The following is a 27,868-nucleotide window of genomic DNA, read 5'->3' as shown; positions in this document are numbered from 1 at the left end:
TACTAGCTAATAGTTACTACCTAGTAGCTAAAGTTGCTAGCTACTAGCTCATTGCTCAAGCTACTAGTTACTGGCCGCTACTAGCTAGAACAAGTTAATAGCTTCTAACTACTAGCTACTAGTTCAAGTTACTAGCTACTAGCTACTGTAACATCCCGTCAGGATATTACGAATTTATAAATAAATAAAAGCAATAATTTAAGATACGCGACAGTTAATAATACCTCATTTTTCCAAAACACGGGAAAATTCAAAATTTATTAATTAACCATCAAGAGTTCAAGTCCATAATCACTAAACACATGTTTCATAAAAATCCCATAAGGGTTTACATCGTATTTCAAAAGTCAAATGAAAATAAACACTAGTTTTCCCCAGTCTATCCCCTCTCCGCTGCTAAGTATCACCTGAGCCACCTGCATCAACAACATATGCTTCCGTCTACCGCGTACACGATCATCGCCAAACACACGCAGATAGGGTGAGCTTAACAGATAAAACATATATAATTTTACAGATATATATATATACATATACATACATTACTATGAATAACCTAAACATCCCACATTTTTCCAACTTTTAATTCATGCCACCTGTCCCCAATCAGGTCATTCGTGTTCTACATCTTCTAGTGAATACTTCAAGATGACTTGTTGTCATATCTATCGGCCACAATCGATAGAGCACGTGCGGGAAACCATGTTACGGATCATACACCATAACGCCAGGTAGAGTTCCCAAATACGAACATAGTTCACATCGTCCCAAGACTACCAAACTCGTCAGCCAACTACTGAGGAGGACAATCTATCTGGACCCGTCTGTACTGGCCACAACCAGCACACTCACACCGGCAACACTCTCCAACCCGAGCCACAACTCAAGGGTTCCTCGTGTTCATCCGCCATCCCAAGCCACAACTCAAGGGATGCTAGTCTGAGCCACAACTCAAGGAATACCACGTGCTTAACCCCTATCCCGAGCCACAACTCAAGGGATACGTTCTGAGCCACAACTCAAGGAACCCAGCAATCCCACCTTTAAAGTATCACTAGAAGCCTCGTAGTTCATGCCTAAGAAGTCCAATGACCAGGACTTACAGCAACCAAATCGCTTAGCGGGGGACACGTACCGCTAGGCGCTATCAATTTCCAGGCCGCCTAGCGGGGGACACGTACCACTAGGCGCTAAACGCCTCAAAACCCTTAAACACAATGACCATCGCCCGGCGGGACAGTCCCTACCGCCAGGCGGACGTCCTCCAGGGGATTCCTGTTTCCGCTGCTATCGCCTGGCGGGACCTTCTCGTCCGCCAGGCGCCACCTGCACCAGAGCCCACTGCTTCCTTGCTATCGCCTAGCGGGTGCTGCTATGCCGCCAGGCGCTGCACCAGTATCCTGCGACAATACTAAATTTCCAATCCTTTGATCCACTGGTTGCTCAAACTTGAGCCTATAATCTATATCATTTCCACCCCCAACTTATTTCTCAATGTCACATTTGCCTCAATAACAGAGTCACTCTCGTAATTATTCAAATCCTGATTCTCATTGCACCATACCTTAACTTGGCTAAATCTCGAATTCCTAATATCACAACAGTTTCCTTAGTAGTCATTCTCATCTCATTTTAAATACATACTTTGTTCCTTTGAACTGTTTCCCCACCTAGTCGTACACTTCCTCAATCTAACCATCCAATTTATACTGTACCTTGACACAACTTTACTAAGAGTTATACTAATTATCCTCACTTACATACACCTGCTCATCCCTCTCCTATATACTCAGTTCTCCTAGGTAGTTAAATTTCTCATTATCAATCCCCACGACTTACTCCAGTTTCCAAATCACAACAGTACCTCATGCACACAAATGTCCTACAATTTCTGACCTGGCGCCTAGCGGCAACCATAATACCGCCAGGCGGTTCCTGCAGTTTTCCCAAGAACCCCTAATTTCCTCCACGTCCTGCGAACTTTGTCTTATGCACACAAATTTTGACTCACTAAATTTTACAGTTCTTTAGCACATGGTGCTTGTTTCCATCGTATTGATTCCCCCTTTCTAAGGCAGTTTCAATACTACTTCTCCCATAGAATAACAGAAATCAAATTATCCAACCTTAAACCCTCAACCCACTGTTCCATTCGATTACGCCCTTAATTACGTGATTATACCCCCGTTGGTAATCAACATTACTCTTTAATAATTACCACTGACTTTTTCCCCGATCAGATTCAACCCAGAATTCCAGAAAACCCAGAACGAGTCAGTTTGCCCCGCGCCGCCTGGCGGTTCAACCAGTCCCGTTAGGCGCTTCATCAACAGACCTATAATTGGTTAAGACACCATGCGTCGCCTGACGGTCGGGAGTGTGCTGCCAGGCGGTTCCTCTTCCAGGAACCCAGAACACGTACAAATGCATGAGTCGCCTAGCGGTGATTCATCACCCGTCAGGCGATTTCTGGAAAAATTCCAAAAACGCAGAATTTCAAGAAATTAACAGTGTACAGACATCCAATTTACCATATATCACACATTATTAACAATATGCATAAAATTACGGAGTCCAGCTCCCCTAACCTGGAATTCCTTCGCTTAAATTGAAATGCTTGAGAGCTCCCAACGATTACCAATGATCTTCCCTTTGGCTTCCACTCAACCAGCCCTAACATTATGGGGTGTTTTTACAACCACCCTGGGCTGCTATTTTCTCTAGGGTTTACGTTAACCCTTCACCTTCATGCCAAAGCCAAAAATAGCAAAAAGAATGTTTAATTTGGGTTCTCCTAAAGTTGAACCCACAACTATGAAATGCCAACTAAATGCCAAACCATCATGCTAATTCATAATTCATGCTAACTGTCATCATCCAATTATCATATTATTTCACAACATGATTAACATAGATTAAAATAATAACGAATAATAACACAAAATTGACATACATAAGACTCGAACCCAAGTCCTCTGACATAATCAAAGTACTCTCAACCACTTGGGCTAGTACTTCTCCACGTCATACCATCCATAATTTAATGTCATAAATAATTCTCTCACCCGCATTTATTAATTATTTATTTATTTAATTAATTAAATTTCATGGGTCTTACAGCTACTAACTCAAGCTACTAGTTATTAGCCAACTATTAGCTATTAGCGATTACTAGTAGCTACAAGCTACTAGTTAGTAACTACTAGTTCAAGTTGCTAGCTACTAGTTTAAGCTGCTAACTACTAGCTCCTACCTCAAGCTACTAGCTAGTAGATAGTAGTTTCTAGCTATTAGCTACTATCTACTAGCTCAAGTTATTACCTACTAGCTCAAGCTACTACCTACTAGCTCTAGCTACTAGCAACTAGCTACTAACCATTAGCTACTAGCTACTATCTATAAACTATCTTCTATAAGCTACTAGCTACTAACTCAAGCCACTAGCTACTAGTTAAAGCTACTAGCTACTAGCTCAAGCTACTAGCTCATGACACTAGCTACTGACTACTAGCTACTATGTACTAGTTACTAACTATTAGCTACTAGTTACTAGCTATTAGCTCAAGCTACTAGCTACTAGCTACTAGCTCAAGCAACTAATTATTAGCTACAAGCTACTAGCTAAAGCTACTAACTACAACTCTAGCTACTAGCTACTAGCTACTAGTTACTAGCTACTAGCTCAAACTACTAGCTATTAGCTCAAGCTACTAGCTACTAGCTCAAGTCATTAGCTACTAGCTACAACTACAAGAAAAACCAATATTACCGATGGTCAAAATCTGTCGGTAATGGTCAAAATCCTGCGCTAAATTAACATTACCGACGGATTATCGACGGTCAAAATTCTTCAGTAAAATGCTTGTCGGTAAAATTTTTCCGACGAAAATCATGTTCCGTCGGTAATTACTGACGGAAAAATTTGTCGGTAAATCTATCGATAATTATCGACGAAAAAATTCGTCGATAAATCTGCCGGTAATTATAGACCGAAAAATTCGTCGGTAATTACCGACCAAAAAATCCGTCGATAATTATCAAAAAATTTGTCGGTAAATTTGTTGCACTATTCATCTTCTTCCTCTCCCTCTTTTAATTTTTTTTTCGTTTTTTTTCGTCGTCGCCGTCGTCGCCGCTGCCACCATCGCCGCCACCGTCGCGCCGCTGCCACCGCCGTCGCCGTCGTCTTCTTCTTCTTCCTCTTTCTTCTTCTTCTTCTTCTTCTCCTTCTTCTCCTTCTTCTTCTTCATCTTCTCCTTCTTCCTCTTCTTTTTCTTCTTCTTTTTCTTCTTCTTCTTCTTCTTCTTCTCCTCTTTCTCCTTCTTCTTCTTCTCCTTCTTCTTCTCTTTCTCCTTCGTTTTCTTCTTCTTATTCTTCTTCTCCTTCTTCTCTTCTTCTTCTTCTTCTCCTTCTTTTTCTTCTTTTCTTTATCTTCTCGTCTTCTTATAAGGAGAGATTTGGGCGGGAAAATTCTCGCTTCTTTTATCGACGGATAAATTCGTCGGTAAATTATCGATAAAAAAATTAAATTATTGATAGATTTTACCGATGGATTTTGAGTTATGTAAATATCAATGGATTTACCGACGAAAAAATTCGTCGGTAATTCAAATTTGGGCGAGGAAATTTTTCGCTTCTTTTACCGACAAATTTTTGCATTGGTAAATCCGTCGGTAATTCAAATTTGTCGGTAAAAAATTTGAATTACCGACGAATTTTTCTGTCGGTAAACAAAATTTGTTACCGACGAAAAAATCCGTCGGTAATTAAAATTTGAGAATCCGTCGATAAAATCTGTCGGTAATTCAAATTTATCGATAAAAATATATCCATCGGTAAAATTCCGTCGGTAATTTCAATTTTTTTGTAGTGTACTAGATAGTAGCTACTAAGTACTAGTTACTAGCTACTAGCTCAAGCCACTAGCTACTAGCTGCTAGGTGCTAGTTACAAGCTGCTAGCTCAAGCTACTAGCTACTAAATACTAGCTACAAACTACTAGCTCAAGCTACTAGCTACTAGTTACTAGCTCAAGCCACTAGCTACTAGCTCAAGCCACTAGCTACTAACTATTTGGTACTAGTTACTAGTTATTTGGTACTAGCTACTAACTATTAGGTACTAGCTACTAGCTACTTGCTACTACGTACTAGCTAAAACTACTAGCTACTAGCTCTAGCTACAAGCTACTAGCTACTAGTTACTACCTACTAACTCTAGCTTAGCTCAAGGTACTAACTACGAGCTCAATCTACAAGTTACTAGCTATTAGCTACTAAGTACTAGCTACTAACTAATAGCTATTAGCTACTAGCTATTAGCTATTAGCTACTAACTAATAGCTACTAGCTACTAGCTACAAGCTCTTGCTAATAGCTATTGGCTTAAGTTACTAGTTTCTAGTTATTAGCTACTAGCTCAAGCTGCTAGCAACTAGCTCCTAGCTCAAGTAATTAGTTATCAACTCAAGCTACTAGCTATTAACTAGTAGCTTCTAGCTACTAGTTACTAGTTCTAGCTTAAGCTACTACCTTATAACTACTAGCTACTAGCTCCTAACTCAAGGTGCTAGCTACTAGCTCCTAGCTTCTAGCTTAAGGTGCTAGCTACTAGCTCCTAGCTCAAGCTACTAGTTAATAGCTCAAGGTACTAGCTTCTAGCTTAAGCTACTAGTTAATAACTTAAGGTACTAGTTACTAGCTAGTATCTTCTAACTACTAGTTACTAGCTAAAGCTACAAGATTGTAGCTACAAGTATTACTTACTAACTCTAGCTACTAGCTCAATCTACAATCTACTAGCTATTAATAACTATTAGCTACTGGCTTAAGTTACTAGTTTATAGTTATTAGCTACTAGTTCAAGCTGCTAGCAACTAGCTCCTAGCTCAAGTAACTAGTTATTAGCTCAAGCTACTAGTTATTAGTTCTAGCTTAAGTTACTACCTTCTAGCTACTAGCTCCTAGCTCAAGTTGCTAGTTAATAGCTAAAGGTACTAGCTCTTAGTTCAAGCTATTAGTTAATAACTTAAGGTACTAGGTACTAGTTAGTAGCTTCTAACTACTAACTACTAGCTACTGGCTAGTAGTTTCTAACTACTGGCTACTAGCTACTAGTTACTAGTTATTAGCTTAAGCTACAAGTTACTAGCTACTAGCTGTTAACTACTAGCTCAAGCTACTAGTTACTAACTACTAAGTACTAATTATTAACTACTAGCTATTAGCTACTAGCTATTAGTTTAAGCTACTAGCTACAAGCTTAAGCTACTAGATTTTATGGACAAATTTTACTTCCCTTCAAAAGTAAATTAGGTTTTATAGACAAATTTTCCAATTGTTCTAATTCATCCACATTTTCAAGAACTAAGGACCTTTATGTTGTGCAACCTATTTCTTATTACAATCCTAGATATTTGAACAGGACTATGCATATATAGAACTTTTTGACCTAAAGTCTGAGCAATAATAACACTAAGACACACACACACACACACACACACACACATATATATATATATATATATATATATATATATATATATATTAATGAATATAATAAGAGGTCAACAATTATAATAACAATAAGAGATAAAAAGTAGATGAGGAAAGGAGTAGAAATAGTCTGGGTTGAGACACGCATAATAAGAGATAGTACAAACAAGAAAAGAAGAACACTCTTGAGAAAACTTTAGTGTTTCTTGTTGTCTTTGTTGTTGTATTTTTTTCCATGCACCTAGGTGGTATTTACATATAGAAAAGAGAGATAAATGAGTAAATTGTAATAAGAATATAGTGGTTAACCATAAAAAACATTAACCCATAAATTAAAGGTCTATAAACACATGAGTAACAATAAACTTTTTATTTTAATTATTTATTTTTTAAATTATATTAAAATATTTCTAACAACATCAAATTTAAACATATGTATCCAAAAGTTTGTTTTAACAAAGGGTAAATGGGACAAACAACGCCTTTCTCTAATATTACAAAGTGAACAAAAAGAGTTACTTATGATATGAACCTAAATGTTGGTTCATGTTATAGTTGATGACTTAATGCATTGTTTGATGATATTAACAGATAATGATTAAAATTACCAAATGAAAAAGTAGTAACTTAGAACACATGAACTAAGTTGAATTAATCGATTAAAACTATAGAACACATATGGAAATACAAATAAACAAGAATTCACCGAATAAAACGAGTTCAATCATATCAACACAAACTATGAATAAAGGAATAAACTTAAATGGATGACGTGATCCGACGGAAACGAATTAAGATGCAAAGTGTAAATCTGGAATGAATGAAGCCACATCACTTAAAGTAGAGGTCAAGATAAAATACTCCAATAAAGAAATAAAAGGGATTTTTTTTTTCACATTTGTTTTTCAATCTTATCTTTTTAATGTGTATTTTCTTTTAAACTAAAATGATTACTTATCATTTTTATCCTTTAAGAAATATTTTTTTAAATTAATTATTTTTTCAATTTGATTATTCTTTTTTTTTAATTTAACTACTTTTTAAACTAAAAAAATTATCTATAACAAAAATTTACTTAAAAATAAACATAAATGATCTATAATAACATTATAAAAATTATTACTTCTATAATTATAATTTTATTATCATAAAATAATTTCATATATATATATATATAATATATATATATATATAATATATATATATATATATATATATATATATTATGTATAAAACGAAAAAAATATCCGATTAGTTCACACATTAAGAGAATTAAACTTCATTCAGTTCAACTAATTAAATTTTAACCCATTTAAACTAATCAAGTTTATCCAACTAGTTTGCGATTCAAGTTTCAAAATCTTTTTAGCGGTAAATTCATTTAAAGTGTATTAGGGAACATGTCCAAGATGAGCTTGATCAAAGAAAATTTAGAAGAGAAAATTATCTTTCTAATACTGATGAAGGATTATGTTGTTCATTTTTAAGATTATTGAATATGGTGAGTTGATTATGAAAACTAATTGAAATCTCCACTGAACATTAAGATAACAAACTATCTAGATGTGAAGGTTCCTTTCACAAAGCTCAAGAGAAGAAGATGATGAATTGATTCAAAATGAAAAGGAAATGGAAAGCACATAAATCATAGAAAACTAAGAATAATTAAAGGAAAAAGAAAACATAAAATGGAAAGGAAAGAAATGGTAAAAATGTGAGAAGCACGCCACTACAAGGCTAGGCTAGAAGCCATGGCAACCTTGAAAATGAGTGGATGTGTGCCGCCACTTGCTATGCAAGATAAGGCTTAAAAGTATTCATTCCCAAGGGAGGAAACTCTCACAAATGGTTGAGACAAGAGTGTTTTTACTTCAAAATGTTTAACCCTTTTACATGTCTAGGAGCACCCCTTATATAGAAGAGTTAGGGGTCTCTAAGCAAATAAAAGATACCTTAGGATGTCTCTGCAAAAACCTAACCCTAGCTTCTAGAAACTAGGTCAAATAAGGATACAAAAATGAGAGACAAAAGACCTAACTATGGTATGTGCAAGGCTAATTTCGTTCTAGCACAAAAGGAGACAAAGAATGTGTCTCATATGTCTCCAAAAAGTGGCCAAAGTGTGCTAAAAACAAAGGAGACCAAAGGTACATAGGTACACTTGCTTCATGCCTTTTACTTTATGCTTTATGCCTTTGCTTTACTCTCTCCTCCACATCATTTATGCTCCCCAATCACCATGCGCCACCTAGCATTGCTTTCTTACTCCTAATTAACCTACAAAGCAAATAAACATAAATTAGCATGTTGACTTAAGTCAAGTCAACTATAGTCAACAAGTCAAACCTAGTCAAAGGTCAACAAGTCAACTAAAGTTGATTCAACTAAGTCAACTTAGGGAATCAAAAATAACAAACACAAATGAAAGGGATGAAGGATTAGTGAACTTCCTTGGTTGGGGTCAATCCTTCATCAAATACCAATTTTTGAAAAAGGTTACGGGTCAATCCTCAAGAGCAAGATATATATTCTTAAATCTCCGGAATATTGTCTGCTTTGGAGTATGTAGTTTCGTCAAGGTTTGATCCTAAAAAGACACATGGGATGATAGAATGAAGAAAAAGTATTTAAACTGCGTTTGACCTCAATTTTTAAACGATGTGAGACAATTAAGTATACCAGAACAATTAAGTATAGAAGATTAATTAACAAGTTCAAGATCAATTAAGATTAGAAGATTTTGGATTTGATCTTAGTACATCTTTTGTTGTTATGTTCTTGCTATCTTCTTTCTTGCTCTTTAGTTTTCGGTTCTTGAGATTCTTGCTCTTTAGTGCTCTTGGTACTTACTTTTCTTACACTTTAATTTCTTACATTCCAATTATAGGTTACATTCCAACACTGTTTTACTTTTCCAACAACTTTAATTCTAGTATTACTTTTCAATGACAACGTTATCGATCTCGCGGTGGGTATGAATATTAAGTTTGTCATCGTTAGGGTCAATAACACAGAATCTGAGGTATTATCCGCTTTGAAGTTTATACTCCATCACGATTTTATCCTTAAAAGACGTTTCAAAAAACAGAAGGAGGAAGAAAGTTTAAATTGTCTTTGGCCTGGACTCTTAAATGATGCAGTTCAGTGTGGTAGCAACAAGAATAAAAATCTAGTGGTGGAAAGAAGAAAACTTGAGAGTGAAGTTGTTGACAAATAAGTCTCTCTGAATAAATACTCTTTATATTTATATTTGTTGTATTTTGCAATGAAGCACTACATGGTCTTTTTATAGGCCTTTGGACATGACCCTTCTACTACATTCATTAAATATAATCATTACCTAACTCACAATTAATGAACTCTATTGCATGTTTAATCAATGCTAAACCTACTCTCAACCTTTTACAATCTTCTAGACAATTATTCTAATTTCCAACTACCCACGTTTAAGTTTATTTAACAGAAGTAATTAAAGAGAATGAAAAGACAAAAAGAAGAGAATAGAGAAAAGAGAGAAAATAAACTAAACTAAAACTCTAAAATTTCACAAATGAACTCTCCACCTAGTAATTTGTAGGGTCCTCTTTGCAACTCTTAAGCAAGTTTATCTCAACTTCTAAAAATTATAAAAAGTAGTATAGGAATCCAAATTCACCAAATCATATATATCCGAATTGAAGTTCTAGAAATGTAGAATTTAATACAACTAGAATAAATCCAAATTAAGTCGCATGTCAAAGCTCTCTTCACTGTATTCACTTTCAAAAGAAAGACAAAACGGGTGCAATGAAGAAATTGAACCGTGTCGAGATCTAAGAATTACTTTATCATTGCTTCGCTCAAATATAACACAAAAGGCAAAGCCAATCCAGTTCTCATATGTATCACATTGAAGTATCCTCACAATTGAATCCTCAGTAAGTTTTTCACCATCCCACCTTTGAAATGTCTGATTCCAAGGACGAACAATGTCAAAGCCACACCGAAAATTACAGGGTTCCTATTACCACAAGTAAAAGCAAAACAGGTTTTATTATAATCAAGTTTACATATGCTAGAAAATGAAGCTGACTGAAGGAAACAAGGTATTGAAACAAAATTGTTTCCCTGTAGATTCAATCTTTCTAAACATCTGAAGTCTCCAATAGAGTCAGGTACTTCTTGTAGATTGCAAAAACTTAGGTCTAGAAAAATCAAGAACTTTAAATGGGATGAATATGCTTGTCTTGGTAGCAGATCTTTAAGGTTCAAACAACTGAATAAATCTAGAGTTTTAAGAGATACCAAGGAATTGATATCATTTGGTATACTGACAAGTTTTTCGCATTTTCTCAAACTGAAGAAAGTAAGACTTGAAAGGACTCCAATAGATTCATGAATAGTGGATAAACTTGAACACCCATCCATGTCGAGGTACTTAAGATGCGTTGCCCTTGTAAAATTTGGAGTGCTTTTAAGTTTAGAACAACCCGAGAGATGTAGAACTTTGAGAGAACTCATGTAGCATACATAGCCAAAGTCAATGAAAACTAGATTGCAACAATTTCATAAATTCAAGAAAGCAAGCTTCTTAAGAAGTCCAATCGATGAATGGACATAAGATAAACTTGTGCATCCAGAAAGATCTAGCCTCTCAAGTTTTATGATTTCGAAAAAGGATAATGATATTATCTAACAAGCCACCTAAAGCCCCGCATTGGAGAGGTTATTTTCTTTTGCCTTTGCATCAATATTCTCAACTTCCTCTTCTTCTGTGACAAGCCAATTGTAAGGAAGCTGAAGTTTAGGTTCTAAGTTACTGTTGCTTTCTCTAACGAAGAACACTTTATAAATTACTAAAACAAAAATAAAGTCTCTTCCCTCTGATAAGTATGTACATTACGTTTTTTCGGTGTTTTATCCATAAAAAAGAGAAATTACATTATAAACAATTAAAAGGGAATGAAATCTGAAACCTTAAAGCATTATTTATCTAGTTCAAAATTTCTGATAGAGAAAATACACATATTATATAAGTTTAAGATCTATTTTTTATATTTTATATTAGGTAGTTATTAGAAAATCATTAACTTTTTATAGAGATAAATTCTTATCTGATTTTTCTCTCTTCAAACTGAAAAAAGGTATTAGAAAATCAAATGCTCACTAAATTTTATCTTCTTTTAAAAACAAACCAAAAAGTTACAAATAATAAAGAAAACTAAAAAAACACAAAAAATGAAGAAAGATATTATTTTAAAATTTTTTGTTTGTTAAATAACTACTTACTACTAATAATTTTTTTTATAATATAAATAATAGATTAACTTTTAGATATTTTTCAATTTTTTAATTTAATCGAATCGACCCATACCTCACAGACACGTAGTTGTTTAAGTGAAACTAGTCTGCATTGTCACTCGTAAGTTGAAGTACTTAATTAGTAATGTATTTGATTTTTGAATTAGGTTTTCTGAGAGTAAATGAACACTTTTCTAACTTTTTTCTATCTTCTTAATATTTGACTTGAAGAGCATAAAAAAGTTAATTGAACTTCATTATTAAAATTAGTGAAATTTTGAACACTATGGGCTAGATGCCTCGTAATGAATCGGTGGGATATTAGATGTCCCGACGATGTTGAATATTGGTGGAGTTGTTAAAGTGTGAGAGTTAAAATTATAAATTTGGAGTATTAACGAGGTTGATTTGTGCAAACGGTTGTATTTATAAGTAAATTGAGTTGAGACAGTTGATGTTATATTTGTTTGAGTACATTATAATTACATACATTAAGTATTTTACATTAAAAGAATACATTGCTCGAAAAGAAAAATTTTAAATAACAATCAATTTTATTTACAGAACATTGTTAGTCATTATAATAACTAATTTAGATATTAATTTATAAAATAAAAAATTATTAATTTTAAAAATAATTACTGTTATGGATAAAAATAAAATTGATGATTAATTAATTAGAGACTAATTTAAAAACTAAATCATTTGTAGTCAATGCCTGGATGGTTCATATTTAGTGACCAATTTATAAACTAATTCATTTGGTAGTTAAAACTTTGATATAAAGACCAATTATAATTTTTTATTCATAATACTGACTAAAATAAAATTTGTTCTAGTTTAATTGAAAATCAAATTTAGTTGTAATTAGAAGATATGTAATTAAAATGATATCTAATTTGATGATAAAATATCTAAGACTCTAAGTCAGTAGAAACAATTAGAAATTATTTAAGTATCAATCCAGTAACCTTTTAAAGTAAAAGTAAAGAATTATGGAGAACAAAATTAGAGGAAGGGAAATATATAAGATGAAGGGAGAAAAATAATTTTTTTCCAGATATTTCATAATAATTTCAACAAACTAGAAAATGCACTTGTACAACTTAATGTACATGTAAATTCACCACTACTGATTTAAACATTCTCTTCTTCAAGTGATAAAACTTCATAATCAAATCATAACTTATAAGATAAAAAATGAAGAATATAAGACGATTATTTTTCTTATAAGAAATTGGACCCTCAATTATTCATCGGATGCTTAACTAAGAAAGAGGCCTAATCAATCATCTATTCTTTAAAATTTGAGTCACTGAAGTGATAAAGTGAACATATAGAAATCATGACAATTCTCTCTTTCCTAAGATTACAGTACTTATGTTGTACCTTAAGCAACTATGCATGTCACTCAAGCTACATTTCATAACTTACCCAAAGTAGTCAATAACTTCTGAACTTTTAAAAGAAGAATGTCACTCAAGCAAATGTGTTGTGCTTAAGTGACATGCCTTTGTTTCAAGGGTTTAATTTACAAAGGTAATCTGACTTGTTGTGTGATGTGTACTAAATATTACAGCTCATATAATAAGATTTTTCAATTTTATTAGTAGTTTAAATCACCTAAATCAAGAAATGAAGTGGTAAGAAATTGAAAAAAGTTCTTACATTAAGTTTTGTGGACTAAATGTACCTTTACTACATTAAGCTATTAATGTATCTAATAGGTTTTTGTATGAGTTAGATGTTATATACTTGTATTTGCTTTGGGCATGCATTTGTATGTTATGGTTACTGTCTCATACATTCAACTATCATTTTATTGATAGTGGATGTAACCTCTACAAAAGAGCATGCGTTTGGTATCACCTTAACCTTGATGATTTTACGGGAGCGGAAGCCTCTTATCTATGAGTAGAATAAGAAATCATCATGATGACCAACTATACTTTTAGGTAATGACTACATACTAGTTAAAATTGGATTTTAATATTTTATGATCCGATCCAAATACTCATAGATTACTTAGCGCTTTATGCCAAGACAATATCACATGAAAACAAGAATATTAGTATGTTTAAGTCAAAAGTTGAAATGGTAGTTGAATAGATATCGATACGTATAATATTTACGTGAACAATGATATTTTTATTACTAAATTTTAACAACTTTCTTTTACAACATGATGTGTCATTTTTTCAGTAATTTTTAAATATTGAGAATGAGAAAAATAAAAATAAAAAACCACTTAGAATATAACACCTAAAATTGTAAGAGAAAATTGTCAAAATTTAGTAATCAAAAAATCATTTTCCTATTTATGCATCTTATATTTATTCGACATTAGTTTTATTATTCGACATCATGATTAACATAAAGATAAATAAGAAAAAAAAATTATGAGTAGTACCATCACAGGTGGATCACCGAAATGATGGAAGAATAAAGGGACAGGGGAGTCACGGTTGCCTCCACTATTTTTTTTACTTTATTTTTTATATATTTAAAAAATAATGATTATAAATTATTATTTTATTTATATTAATCGATTTTTATTTTATTTTATTTTCTATATATTTAAGAAAATATATTTATATATTACTACTTTATTTATATATTACTACTTTATTTATATGTTATTACTTTATTTATATATTATTATTTTATTTATATATTATTATCTTATTTATATTAATTTAGTTTGAATTTTTTTTTAATTTTAAAATCACGTTTTTTTCTCTATTATAATTTTTTATACTTTTTTATTTGGTATATCTCGTATGTGCCTCCATCTCTTTCTCCCGTTTTATTTCCATCTCAACTTTTATCATCAAATCCTTATTATTTTCAAAATCAAATTGCACTACGGCAAAATTGAAGAGTTAAGGAACATTTTGGACCGAACAATTTCTTCTTTTGAGTAAGTTCATCTTTTCCTTTTTATTTTTGAAGCAATATGTTTTCCTCTTGTATGTGGCTTTTCTACGTTCTAGGCACATCTCTATGTTAGAGATCATAAAATCATGTTTTAATTGTTGATCAAACTCTTCTTTGTGTAGATAGAGCTATTTTAGGCTTTGAAGTTGTGTAAGGGAAGAATAAGATTAGGAATCTACTCTAAGGTAAGAGAAGCTAATCATTTAGAAGTTATTAGTTTTCTTAAAATATTGAGTCTTGCTTTTAAGATTTAATTTGGGATATTCATAATTTTATCTTTTTGTAAATAGGTTAGAGGTGAAAAATTTATATTAGAAAAATTATGATAAAGAGTAGAAGAATTGATTCTTTTTTCAAGAGCAAAGCTTGTGATGAAGATGAAAAAAATGCATCTACGTGATCTAAAATTGAGAAACTTCATGAGAATCCAAATATTGAAGAAAACGAAAAACAACTCTCTGAGGTTCCTAAAGTTACATATAATGAATTTGAAAATACTTTAGAACGTGATCCTGGAAAGCGTCTTCAAATTTGGCAGTACCCACCAAATCAAATTGATGAGATACGAAGGGTTTATCTAAAATGGGGTCCATATCAAATGCGTCTAGAAAATTATCCATTGTCTAGTAAAGATGATCATCCAAGAAAATTTTAGTACACATGGTTTAGCTTATTTCCTTCATGGTTAGAGTATTCGCCATTAAAAGATGTTACATATTGCTTACCGTGTTATCTTTTTAATAAAAAAATCAAGCGGACAACCTAGCTCAGATGTTTCCATTGTTACAGGTAATTGAGTTTATTTTCATTGAATTCTAATTGGCAATAAGTTTATTGTCATCAACATGTTTTAACTTTTTTATTGTTATTTTATAGGTTTTAAAAATTGGAGGAAAGTTAATAATGGAAAAAATTGTGCTTTCCTTAAACACATTGGGAAGGATCCTTGTTCATATTTACTTGTTAAATCAAAATTGTCACATCAGGAATGTTTTGGAAGTGCAAAGCTCAGATCAAATTATGAAGAATCGATTACGTCTCAAGACTTCAATCGACACAGTTCGTTTTTTATCACTTCAAGCTTGTACTTTACCAAGGTAATTTTCTTGAGATGATACAATGATGAAGTTGCAAAAGTTGTGTTGGAAAATGCTCCATTCAATTCCAAATATACTTTACCTAAAATTCAAAAGGAGTTATTGAATATTCTTTCTAGTAAAGTGAAAAATCATATTCGTGAGGAAATTGGGGATTACAAGTTTTGTATAGTTTTCGATGAAGCTTGTGATGAATAAAAAAAAAGAGCAAATGGCTCTTGTTTTGACATTCGTTGATAAAAATGGTTTTATTCAAGAGCGATTTTTTGATATTGTGCATGTTAAAGACACTGCAGCAATAACTTTGAAGAATGAATTGTGTGTTGTACTATCTCGACATAATCTTAATGTTTCTAATATCCGTGGTCAAGGATATGATGGTGCTAGCAATATGAGAGGAGAATGGAATGGATTACAAGCATTATTTTTGACGGATTGTCCTTATGCATATTATGTTCATTGTTTTGCTCATCAGTTACAACTTGCCTTGGTTGCTGCATCAAGAGAAGTTATTCCAATTCACCAATTCTTTTCAAAATTGACTTTTATTGTCAATATTGTTTGCTCTTCTAGTAAACGTCATGATGGGTTACATGTTGCCAAGTTAGATGAAATTTCATATTTGTTAGAAATTGATGAGCTTGAAAAGGGTAAAGGGACAAATCCAATTGGTACTTTAAAACGAGCTGGGGATACCCGTTGGAGCTCCCATTTCTCTTCTATTTGTAGCTTGATCAATATGTATGATGCAACTTGTTTAGTTCTAGAAAAAAATTATTGTTGATGGATCTACTTATTCACAACGTGGTGATACTGATAATGCTTACAAAAGCTTGACCTCATTTGAGTTTATACTGATCTTGTATTTGATGAGAGAAATTATGGGGATAACAGATGTTCTTTGTGAAGCATTACAATAACAATATCAGGATATAGTTAATGTTATGCGTCTAGTTTGTTCTACAAAAGGACTTATTCAAAACTTGAGAGAAAATGGTTGGAATAAGTTATTAAAAAATGTGACTTCTTTTTGTGAAAAACATGATATTGAGGTGCCTAATTTTGGGCTTCTTATGTAGCAAGGCAAGGACGCTCTCATCACCAAAAGGATCATATTACATTGGAGCATTATTTCAAAGTTGAAATATTCTTTCCTACCATTGATAAGCAATTACAAGAGTTAAATTGTAGATCTAATGACCAAACAATGAAGTTATTAATTTTAAGCTCTGCTTTGGATCCTAAGGATGCTTATAAAACTTTTAATATTGATAAAATTTGCACTCTTGTGGAAAAATAGTATCCCATGGATTTCAATGAGCAAGAGAAGATTAATTTGAATTTTTAACTTCAATATTTCATTATTGATGCTCGTCAAGATTCAAATTTGAAGAATTTATCAACAATGCAAAATTTATGTACATGTTTGGCAACAACAAAAAAGTCTGAAGTTTACTACTTGATAGATAGATTACTTCGTCTTACCATGACTTTTCTAGTTTCTACAGCTACAACTGAAAGATCTTTCTCTGCAATGAAAATAATTAAGAATAAGTTGAGAAATAAGATGGAGGCTGAATTTTTAACAAGCACTATGATAATGTATATTGAAAGGGATATTAGAACTAGCTTCAACTCTAATTCAATTATTGAAGATTTTAAGTTATTGAAAGAGCGTAAAGGAACACTCTAAAGATAACTTTTGTTTTTTTTATATATTATTATTAATAATAAACTTTATATTACTATTTCATATATATTATTATTATTTTGTTTAGATTCTATTGTCATGGATGTTTATTTTGAATGAAAAAAATAATGTAAAAAAATTATTATTTTTTAATTAAAAAAATAATTTATATATAACAAATATAATATATAATTTGGTTCTTAAAATCTTTGGTGAAGTTCCGCCGACGCAGTTCCAAAACCGTTTAAGCACCGATTTAGTTTTCAGCATGTATAAATTATACACTGCAACTGGTAGTGTTGGTTCCGTCAAATTCACCGCACACACAGCGGAAGAACAACTCTTAATAAAAAAAGTTAGGATTTGATTTGTTGAAAAGATTTAGAAGCTGAGAAATGTGGAGCTGAACCGTAACTCATCCGCGCACAAGCTATTGCTTTGATTGAACATCACAAGATTTTTCTGTTGCCTTGGGTACGCAACGAGAAAAAAGCAACCAGTTAAACATCCTTCTAACAAACTTTATTTAAGAAAACTTTTAAATGTAAGTTGTTTGCTTTGATTGAACATCACAAGAAGTCTTTATGAAGCCCTGATTTAGTTTTCACCATCTATGAATTATACATACAACTGCTAGTGTTTATTCCTCCAACTTCAAACCACACACAGCGGAAGAACAATTCTTAAAAGTGTAGATTTGATTTGTTGAAAATATTTAGAAGCTGAAATTAAAGTGTGGAGCTGAACGGTAACTGACCTGCGCAGAAGCTATTGTTTTGATTCAACATCATAAGATTCTTCTCTGCCTTGTGTACGCAGTGGAGAGAAGAACAACCAAGAACGGGTGAGTTTCTGAAGGTAGCAGCAAAATACGAATTTTCATGATGATGAAAAGTTTTGTCAATAACTAATTATGAGCAAATGCTTCAGAGAAAATCATTACCATGGGATCCCAAAAAATGCTTCTGAGCTTCAATATTTATATCTCTGACAAGCAACTTAAAGTCCCGCATTGGAAAGGTTATTTTCTTTTGCCTTTGCATCAATATTCTCAACTTCTTCTTCTTCTGTGACAAACCAATTATAAGGAAGCTGGATTTTAGGTCCTGACCCATCAATGTTTTTTTCTACATACTCAAAGGGGACATGATCACGATTTAATTGGGAGAGTAGTACGTATTTCCCTACTTTGAAGTCATGTATATCTTGTTTGAGTATAGCTCTCATCCCCCATGCATTGATCTTAACATTTGGCTGCGCTTTAAATGTGACATGCGCTCCTGTTTTCACAAAATGACAGTGTTCTCGACTGATGTAAATCATCCAAATATGTGCAGATCCGTTCGTTTGAAGCGCCTCTAGATTAAGTCGCATATCAAAGTACTCTTCTGTGTATTCATTTTCAAAGGAAAGATAAAGTGGATGTGAAAATGAAGAGTGTGGCGAAGATCGAACAGCCGCATCACCATTGTTTCCCTCAAATACAACACAAAAAGCAAACCCAATCCAGTTGTCATTGGTGCCACATTGAAGTATTCTTATAATTGAATCCCCCTTAATGTTTCACTGAATAAAGGTGGAAATCCCAAATTCCAAGGAACAACAACGTCAAAGCCACACCGAAAATTACAGGGTTCCTATCGCCGTAAGAAAATCGCAAAATAGTTTTATTATAATCAATTTGTGCTAGAATTTAATTAATTGGTTGATAATAAAAAGTAATTTTTACAATTAATCCCTAAAAATATTCCTAATTATGAATTAGGCAAATGTTAGCCAAAGAGAAAAAGATAAAGTTGTAGAATGTGAACCTTCATTAGTTGGAGAGACCATTCAAGTTTGAAAATCTCAAGATTCTCCTTCTCTAGAGCCACATTGGGACAATCAAAAAGATAAAAGCCTGATCTATGATCACGAGATCCAGATACTGTTTTAAAATACTTCCCTCCTGATCCATCTCCTTTAAAGCAAATCCTAAGCAAAGATTTAAGTTTATGACAATAAGACAAGTTTAAATATGCTAGACGAGGAAGCCCGCTGAAGAAATCAGGTACTGAAACAAAATTGTTTCCCTGTAGATTCAGTCTTTCCAGACATCTTAACTCTCTAATAGCTTCATTTACTTCTTGTAAATTGCAAAAACTTAAGTCAAGGATTTCAAATGAGATGAAGAAGCTTGTCTTGGTAGCAGATCGGTAAGGTTCGAACAACTACATAAATCTAGAGTTTGTAGAGATAACAAGGAATTTATATCATTTGGTATACTCACAAGCTTTCTGCATTTTCTCAAACTCAAGAATGTAAGACTTGAAAGGACTCCAATAGATTGATGAATAGTGGATAAGCTTGAACATTCATCCATGTCAATGTACTCAAGATGTGTTGCCCTTGTAAAATCTGGGGTGCTTTCAAGCTTAGAACAACCCGAGAGATGAAGAACTCTTAGAGAACTCATATTACCCACAAGGCCAAAGTCAATGATAACTAGATTGCAGCAATTTCGTAAATTCAAGAAAGCAATCTTCTTAAGAAGTCCGATTGATGAATGGATCTCTGATAAACTTGTACATCCAGAAAGATCTAATCTTTCAAGTTTTGTGATTCTAGAAAAATCGGGAGTCTTAATCAGGTACCTGGAGTTGCTTAAATCCATCCTTTTCAAATTAGGACAACTCTGTAAACAAAATAAATAATCACCTATTAGCATCTAATCTTTAAACTTCAATTTCATTTTTGCACTTTCAGTTTGGTATGCTTTCAGAATTAAAGACATATAGGTAGATGAAATAAAAAGTTTCATTTAGTACATTAGGTGAAAAAAAAAATAGAATGTCATAAAAAAGGATCATAGTTACTCAAATTAATAAAACATTTCCAATTCATACTATAATTAAATGGTAGAGAAAATTACACCCAAAGATAACCAAATAATATTTAAAAGGTTTTCACTTTTAAGTAAATGTTTATTCGAATTATAATTTAAAAATCATTACCACAATATTCGATACAACCATCAAGTTCACAGAAAATTATTGCGACATATTATGTAGTGTTACTTTAATTAAAGAAAAAAAACATGTTCTTATTTTATAGTGTGTTCGATGAAATTTTACTAATTTATTTAACTAGCTTATAAGTTGGTTTAATTATGACAGAAGAGTTTGGTAAATACATCAAAATAGTTTAATTTTTAATAGTTTTTAGTTGGTAAAATATAAATAAATGTATATTTCATTGTTATCTTCAATATGTTTTTATTTATTATTATCGATTTTATTTCTATTGAGACAATTAATTATTGTACTATTTTTAGTATTTGTTGGATTGGTTTTTAATGTTTAAGTAGTTAAAATTGAAAAAAAAATATCATTACAAATTGAAGTGACAAATATTTTATTTTGTGATGCAATGAGAAATTACACACAATAATAATTATAAAAAAGAATAAAAAAATAGTTTAAATAAATAAATAAAGAATAAATTTTGATTAATACTCATTATAACAATAATTTAAATTAAATGATTTCCCCCATCAAACAAACTTATAGAACTCTTAAAAAATAAATAAAGCTTTAAATGTGTTTTTACTTATGAACTTTGACTAAGATTGAAATTTGTTACTCTTTAACATTTTCATACATTTCAGTTTTCAAATTTAAAAATAAAAGGATATAGTCTTTTTAATTCAATTACATTAATTTTTTTTGAAGTATCAAATGTGTTTCATAATAACATTTGAGTTGTTTAGATAGATTGACTAGTTTCAACTTCGGTTGCCACTTGGGAATATTATTTGACACATTTTCACACTTCAATGTCATCCTTAAAATTTTCACACTACCATTTGAAATATTTACCGTTTGACACGTTCCAATTTTTGCTTCGGTGCCTTAGGAACATAGTTTAATACGTTTTCGCTTCATTGTCAACTAGAAAACACGGTTCACACTTAAAAAAAATTGACATAATTAGGTTAAAAAAACTATAACTTTTTATTTTTTGGAAACAAAACGTATACAATTTTTTTTAAAAAGCCAATTCTAATAAAAGTATTGAACTGCTTAACAAAAAATAATTATTTGAAAAATATAAAATTATAATTATATAGTAATATATTTTTTCATAAAACATATTTCCTTTAAATAATTAAACTTATAAAATGATATTCTTATAATGTTAGTTTACATTTATTAACTAGACTTTTAATTTATCCAACACTTTTAATTAAAAAGATAGTTTATTAGCCTGAATTTACAAATTAGGATTTGTTTATCTCATAGTCTTATCAAATATATCTTTGCATTATTTTAAGTAATTTATATTACATTTTTAAAATTTTCAAATTATGATGTCATTGTATAAGTTGAAAAGAAAAATGACCAAAATGTATTGCCACTTCTTTGAGAAGCCCAAGCCACAAAGACATTCGCTCTTTTCATCATTTCTCTAAAGGAGAATGATAAGTTAACAATTTTTTTTACAAAGACAAACATTCTATTTAGATAAAAAAAATACTATTTTATTTTGATTAAAAAAAATTATTTTAATTCTATTTATAAAAATTTGTCAAGTTTATCAAATAAAAATAAAAAATTTGTCAAAAATAATTTTTCTTCTTTAAATTCAGATGAAAATGAAAAGTGATTATAGTACCTTGCGGCCTTCCCATAAATGTGTGATGTGACTGTTAGGCATATTCAAATCTACTAGATTAGAGGCTATAAAGTACGGAGGCAGAGAAGCAAATGGATAATCATGCCACAAAACATAACGCAATCTGTCTGAAAGAAACTCCGGTCTTCCTGAAACTCTTGTGTGATATAATATGAGTAATGTAAGGTCCTTCATTCTTGACAATCCACCAACACTACATTCTGCCATTTCTTCTTTTTTATTTAAAACTATGGCTTTCACCTTCTCTGTTCCCTGCAACATAAAGAATAAACATGTCAAGAAACACTTAATTGAATCGTTTTAATCATTAGAATACGAAACGTTTTTATAGAAAAGGAAAATAGTGAAGTTTTAATAAAAAAAAAAAATCAAAACTTCACTTCCCTCATACTAAAATTATATTGATATAAAAGTATGAATACAAGCAATAATAAAATGATTATTTCATGCGAAAAAAACAATCGAAAGAAAATAATCTTTAAGTCTAAATGGAATAACCAATGCCATTAACTATGCAGCAACATATTAAAAATAACGACTTAATAAGTTTGAAAATGTAACTTGTTACCGTTTCTGTCATCAAGACTTGAAAGAAGTCTTTATGAAGCCATATTCTACTCCATAATCCTGGCTCCTCGGGAGATTGGTCTCGAACCATTTTCTTTCCTAATTCTTGTAACAATTCATGCATCTGAAGTTCTTCATTGCTAATGGTGATGAGTGATTTCTGAATGAGTCTTGAAATTCCAATGTGAGGGTATAACTCACAACAGTCTAGAATTCGCTTAACATAATCCTCCCTCTCCCCTTTAAAGAAACATGCAATGTGTAAAAATATCTGTTTTTCTTCATGGTGTAGTCCATCAACAGTTATTTGTAGTACACTCATAATTTTATTATCTGGACTATTCTTCAATCTATTCAACACATCTCTCCATTCAACAGCATCTCGAGTACACAAGAAAGAACCCAACACTCTAATTGCCAATGGGAGACTTTGGGCATAATTGAGTACTTCAGGAATTAACGCGGCACAATTACTGTTTTGCTCTTCACTTTTGAAAGCCTTTCTACAGAACAATTCACGAGCATCCTTATCATTCAATAACGGAACTTTGTGTATAAACACTCACCCTCACACACTTTCAGAATATGCTCATCTGTGGTTGTAATAACTAGTCTACTTCCCTTCAAAAGCAATTTTGGTTTTATAGCCAAATTTTCCAATTGCTCCAATTCATCAACATTGTCCAGAACTATGAGGACCTTTATGCTGTGTAGCCTATTGTTTACAATCCTTGATATTTCAATAGGATTACTCATATCTATGTTTTCACGTAAAGTTTGATAAATAATTTCTTTTTGAACAGCAGAATGGCCACCTTCCCTATAAAGTTTGCTCACATCCTCAATGAAACAAGAAGCATCAAACCTATGAGAGATTTTGTCATATAGGACAGCTGCATGAGTAGTCTTTCCTATTCCATTCATTCCCCAAATTCCTAAAACTTGAACATCATCACTGTTTGAGCCTAATCTTAATTTATCTTCCAATGCTTGTACGCGTGGTTGTATCCCAATAAGGTCATTGACAGACCATGAAAACTTATGACCTAATTTTTTAATTACTGTTTGAACAATAATTTGAATCTGTTCAAACTCTGGCCTGCCAGAGAAGAAAAAAATAGAGCACTAAACTATTACTTAAATTGTGATGTTATGAATTTAAGACAAAAAAGCGAATGACTGCAATTAAAACTTACTTGTCCCTGATATCGCAACCAGCTGAATTTGCAAAATCCGTCATAGCCCTCTTCCATCCAGGAACCTTGTCCCGATCTTTTCCGAATTTCCATCTGTGTGAAAGGAAATCATTCTTGTATACCCCATTCTGATGTCTTACATGAGATGGATCTACATCATAGAAAATGGGGAAAACAATGTGGTTTGATCGTTGTTTGCAAGAAGCTATAGCGGCCATTTCGTCTAAACACCAAGTTGAGGAAGCATAATTTTTGGAAAAGACAATGATAGAAAGGCGTGACTGTTGAATTGCTTGTAGAAGCTGGCGGGAAATGGATTCTCCTTTCTGTAGTTTGTGATCATCCTTCAATACAAAAAGGCCCTTTTGAAGGAGATGAGAGCATAGATGGTCAACGAAAGAATTGCGGGTGTCAGGGCCTCTGAAACTGATAAACACATCATATCTGTAGTCTTGGTTTTGGTATGAAGAAGAAGAAGTAGGTCCCTGTGAATGGACGATAGAGGATGATGATCGACCACCGAAGCAGGGCCAAAACCATTGAAGCCCTGATTTAGTTTTCACCATCTATGAATTATACACTTCAATTGGTAGTGTTTACTCCTTAACTTCACACCACACACAGCGGAAGAACAATTCTTAATAAAAAAGTGTAGATTTGATTTGTTGAAACGATTTAGAAGGTGGAAATCATAGCTTGTGTGATAGAATTAAAGTGTGGTGCTGAACGATAGCTGACCTACGCAGAAGCTATTGCTTTGATCGGACATGACAAGATTCTTGATGGCCTTGTGTACGCAGTGGAGAGAAGAACAACCAAGAACCAGTAGCAGCAAAATATGAATTTTCCATTTTATTCAGCGGAGCTTGGAGAGTATAAAACTACTGGATAATTTGTTTATATATAAACTTTCTTATTTGTAAATTGTGAAGACAATTCATATTTTACCAAACTCTATAATGCTGAAACTTAAAATGGCCAAAAAATGGAATTTTACTTATGTTCTTTATCATCAACCTTTTCAATTTTTTTGTGGAAGTTTTTTCTATCCTTGCTAATTTGCATTTCTCGTTATTTACTTTCACAATTATATTTGAATTTTCACACTGTTGTCGATTTCTTTTCATCTCTTCAGAGTTAAACATTATGATTCACAGGTCTTTTATTTCCATTTTTACAATTTATCATTTAAACGCATTCTTCCAATTAACTTTGTTTAAGAAATTTACTTATTTTTAATCAAATCTATAAAACAAATTTACTAAATATGAAAATTTATAATAATATGACATGATAATGTTAATACTTATTAGGAAGATAATATTTTAACTATAAAATTTTTACAACTTTTTTTATAACATGAGATACATTTTTTAATTAATTTTAAAATATCGAGAATAAAAAAAATGAAAAATTATCTAAAAATTATCTTATAAAATTATAAGAAAAAATTATTAAAATTTAATAATAAAAAATCATTTTCCTACTTGTTAACAGGTTAACGGCCATTTCTATGCAATAGGTGCAACCACATATTTTTTCCCAGCGAGCTGACTTTGACCAAAAGATTTCCACACGTAAACTCTAGGAAATTCTCACTTCAATTTCTCTCTCTCCAGACTCAAAAATTGTCAGAATCGGTTCTAGAAGATCAAATGCTGATTAAATTATCTCTTTAAAACAAACAAAAAATTTAGAAATAACAAAGAAAACTAAAAAACACACCAAACGAAGAAAGACGTTATTTTAAAGTTTATTTTTGTTAAATAATTAGTATTACTAATAAATATTTTATTTGAATATAAACAAACAAAGAATTTAATTTAAATTAGAATTAAATGTCGTTGCTTAGTTTTACTTTAAATAAAAATTGTTATGACTAATGATCATTCATGAAAAGTTTGAATAAAGCACACAAATAAAGAAACTTAAAATTATTTTGTATTTAAATTAACAAATTATTATCGAAGAAAAAAAAAATACTTGAAATCAAGAGAATTAAATTAATTAAAAATTTAAATTAAATTAGCGATAAATTTAAAAAGTTATTAACGATAGTGAATTTAAATTAATAATAACATTCAATTACAATTTTTGTCTATAATTATAATTAAATTGTTAAATTACTATTTTTAATACACAATAATAATAAAATTTTCAATTACTTATCAATACTTTAAATTTTTTAATTTTAATTTAATACTATTATTGTATATTCACATTAATTATCAATATTAATATTTTTTTGTTTTAACAAAATTTTAAAATAACTACTATTTATTATTATCGATACTACTAATTATAGGCCACAACATTTTTCATAATACTAAAAATTTAAATTAAATTTTAATAGCCATTAGTTATATCCTTAAATATTTTATATACTTATATTTATTTTATAATAACATAATTTTTTAGAAATTTTAATAGTATTTATTTTATATACATATATATTTTAACAATAAAATAGATTATTGCTTAAATCAGGGGCGAAATTATTAAGGGACAGGGGAGTCACGGCTCCCCTAACCGTTTTTGATTTTACTTTTTTTTCTATATATTTAAAAAATAATATTTAAAAATTATTACTCTATTTATATTTATTATTTTTATTTTATTTTATTTTCTATATATTTAAAAAAATATATTTATATATTACTACTTTATTTATATATTATTACTTTATTTATATATTATTTGTCAAACATGGGTATAACAGATATTCTTTGTCAAGCATTACAACAACAATCTCAGGATATAGTTAATGCTATGTGTTTAGTTTGTTCTACAAAAGGACTTATTTAAAACTTGAGAGAAAATGATTGGAATAAGTTATTAAAAAATGTGACTTCTTTTTGTGAAAAACATGATATTGAGGTGCCTAATTTTGGGGCTTCTTATGTAGAAAGGCAAGGACGCTCTCGTCACCAAAAGGATCATATTACAGTGGAGCATTATTGTTGAAATATTCTTTGTTACCATTGATAAGCAATTACAAGAGTTAAACAGTAGATTTAATGACCAAGCAATGGAGTTATTAATTCTAAGTTCTGCTTTGGATCCTAAGGATGCTTATAAAGCTTTTAATATTGATAAAATTTGCACTCTTGTGGAAAAATATTATCCCATAGATTTCAATGAGCAAGAGAAGATTAATTTGAATTTTCAACTTCAACATTTCATTATTGATGCTCGTCAAGATTCAAATTTGAAGAATTTATCAACAATGCAAGAGTTATGTACATGTTTGGCAACAACAAAAAAGTCTGAAGTTTACTACTTGATAGATAGATTACTTTGTCTTATCATGACTCTTCCAGTTTCTACAGCTACAACTGAAAGATCTTTTCTGCAATGAAAATAATCAAGAACAAGTTGAAAAATAAGATGGAGGCTGAATTTTTAGCAAGCACTATGATAATCTATATTGAAAGGGATATTGCAACTAGCTTCAGCTCTGATTCAATTATTGAAGATTTTAAGTCATTGAAAGAGCGTAAAGGAGCACTCTGAATAAAAGTAACTTTTGTTTTATATTATTGTTGATGATAAACTTTATGTTACTCTTTCATATATATTATTGTTATATTATTTAGATTCTATTGTCATGAATGCTTATTTTGAATTAAAAAAATGATGTAAAAAAATTAATTTTTTTTAATTAAAAAAAATTATATATAACAAATATAATTTGACACTCCTATAATTTTTGGTCAAGTTCCGCCACAGGCTTAAATGAATAAAACAAATTTTTAAATTTTATTACATTTATTTTAATTTTTTTATCAAAGTATCAGTGTTTATAATATAATAAAATATTTAGATGCTTATACACAAATAAGAAAAGTGTTGTACATCTTCCCCTGGCAAAGGGACCATCTATGTGGTGATAAATAAACGTACACATGATATTTATTTTGTATAAAAGAATAA

General features: G+C 31.1%; 1 protein-coding gene and 1 pseudogene across 1 annotated transcript; one reads left to right on the top strand and one right to left on the bottom strand.

The window, feature by feature from the left end:
* The first annotated feature begins 1,217 nt into the window (after positions 1–1,217).
* On the top strand, positions 1,218–27,448 carry LOC114184701 (annotated as a pseudogene).
* On the bottom strand, positions 17,150–24,886 carry LOC114185093 (disease resistance protein LAZ5-like). Its single transcript, XM_028072602.1, is given in 10 exon segments — positions 17,150–17,337; positions 18,256–18,350; positions 18,442–19,082; positions 19,085–19,135; positions 19,310–19,686; positions 19,689–20,172; positions 22,152–22,424; positions 22,741–23,294; positions 23,297–23,838; positions 23,936–24,886. Coding segments are annotated over 8 exon segments (3,432 nt in total). The 5' UTR covers positions 24,502–24,886; the 3' UTR covers positions 17,150–17,337; positions 18,256–18,350; positions 18,442–18,497.
* Positions 27,449–27,868: the final 420 nt, after the last annotated feature.

Source organism: Vigna unguiculata, chromosome 5 (genome assembly GCF_004118075.2).
Source record: "Vigna unguiculata cultivar IT97K-499-35 chromosome 5, ASM411807v1, whole genome shotgun sequence".
Lineage (NCBI taxonomy): Eukaryota > Viridiplantae > Streptophyta > Magnoliopsida > Fabales > Fabaceae > Vigna > Vigna unguiculata.
Note: the sequence above shows the minus strand (reverse complement) of the source record. Positions and strands in the feature narration are given on the sequence as shown.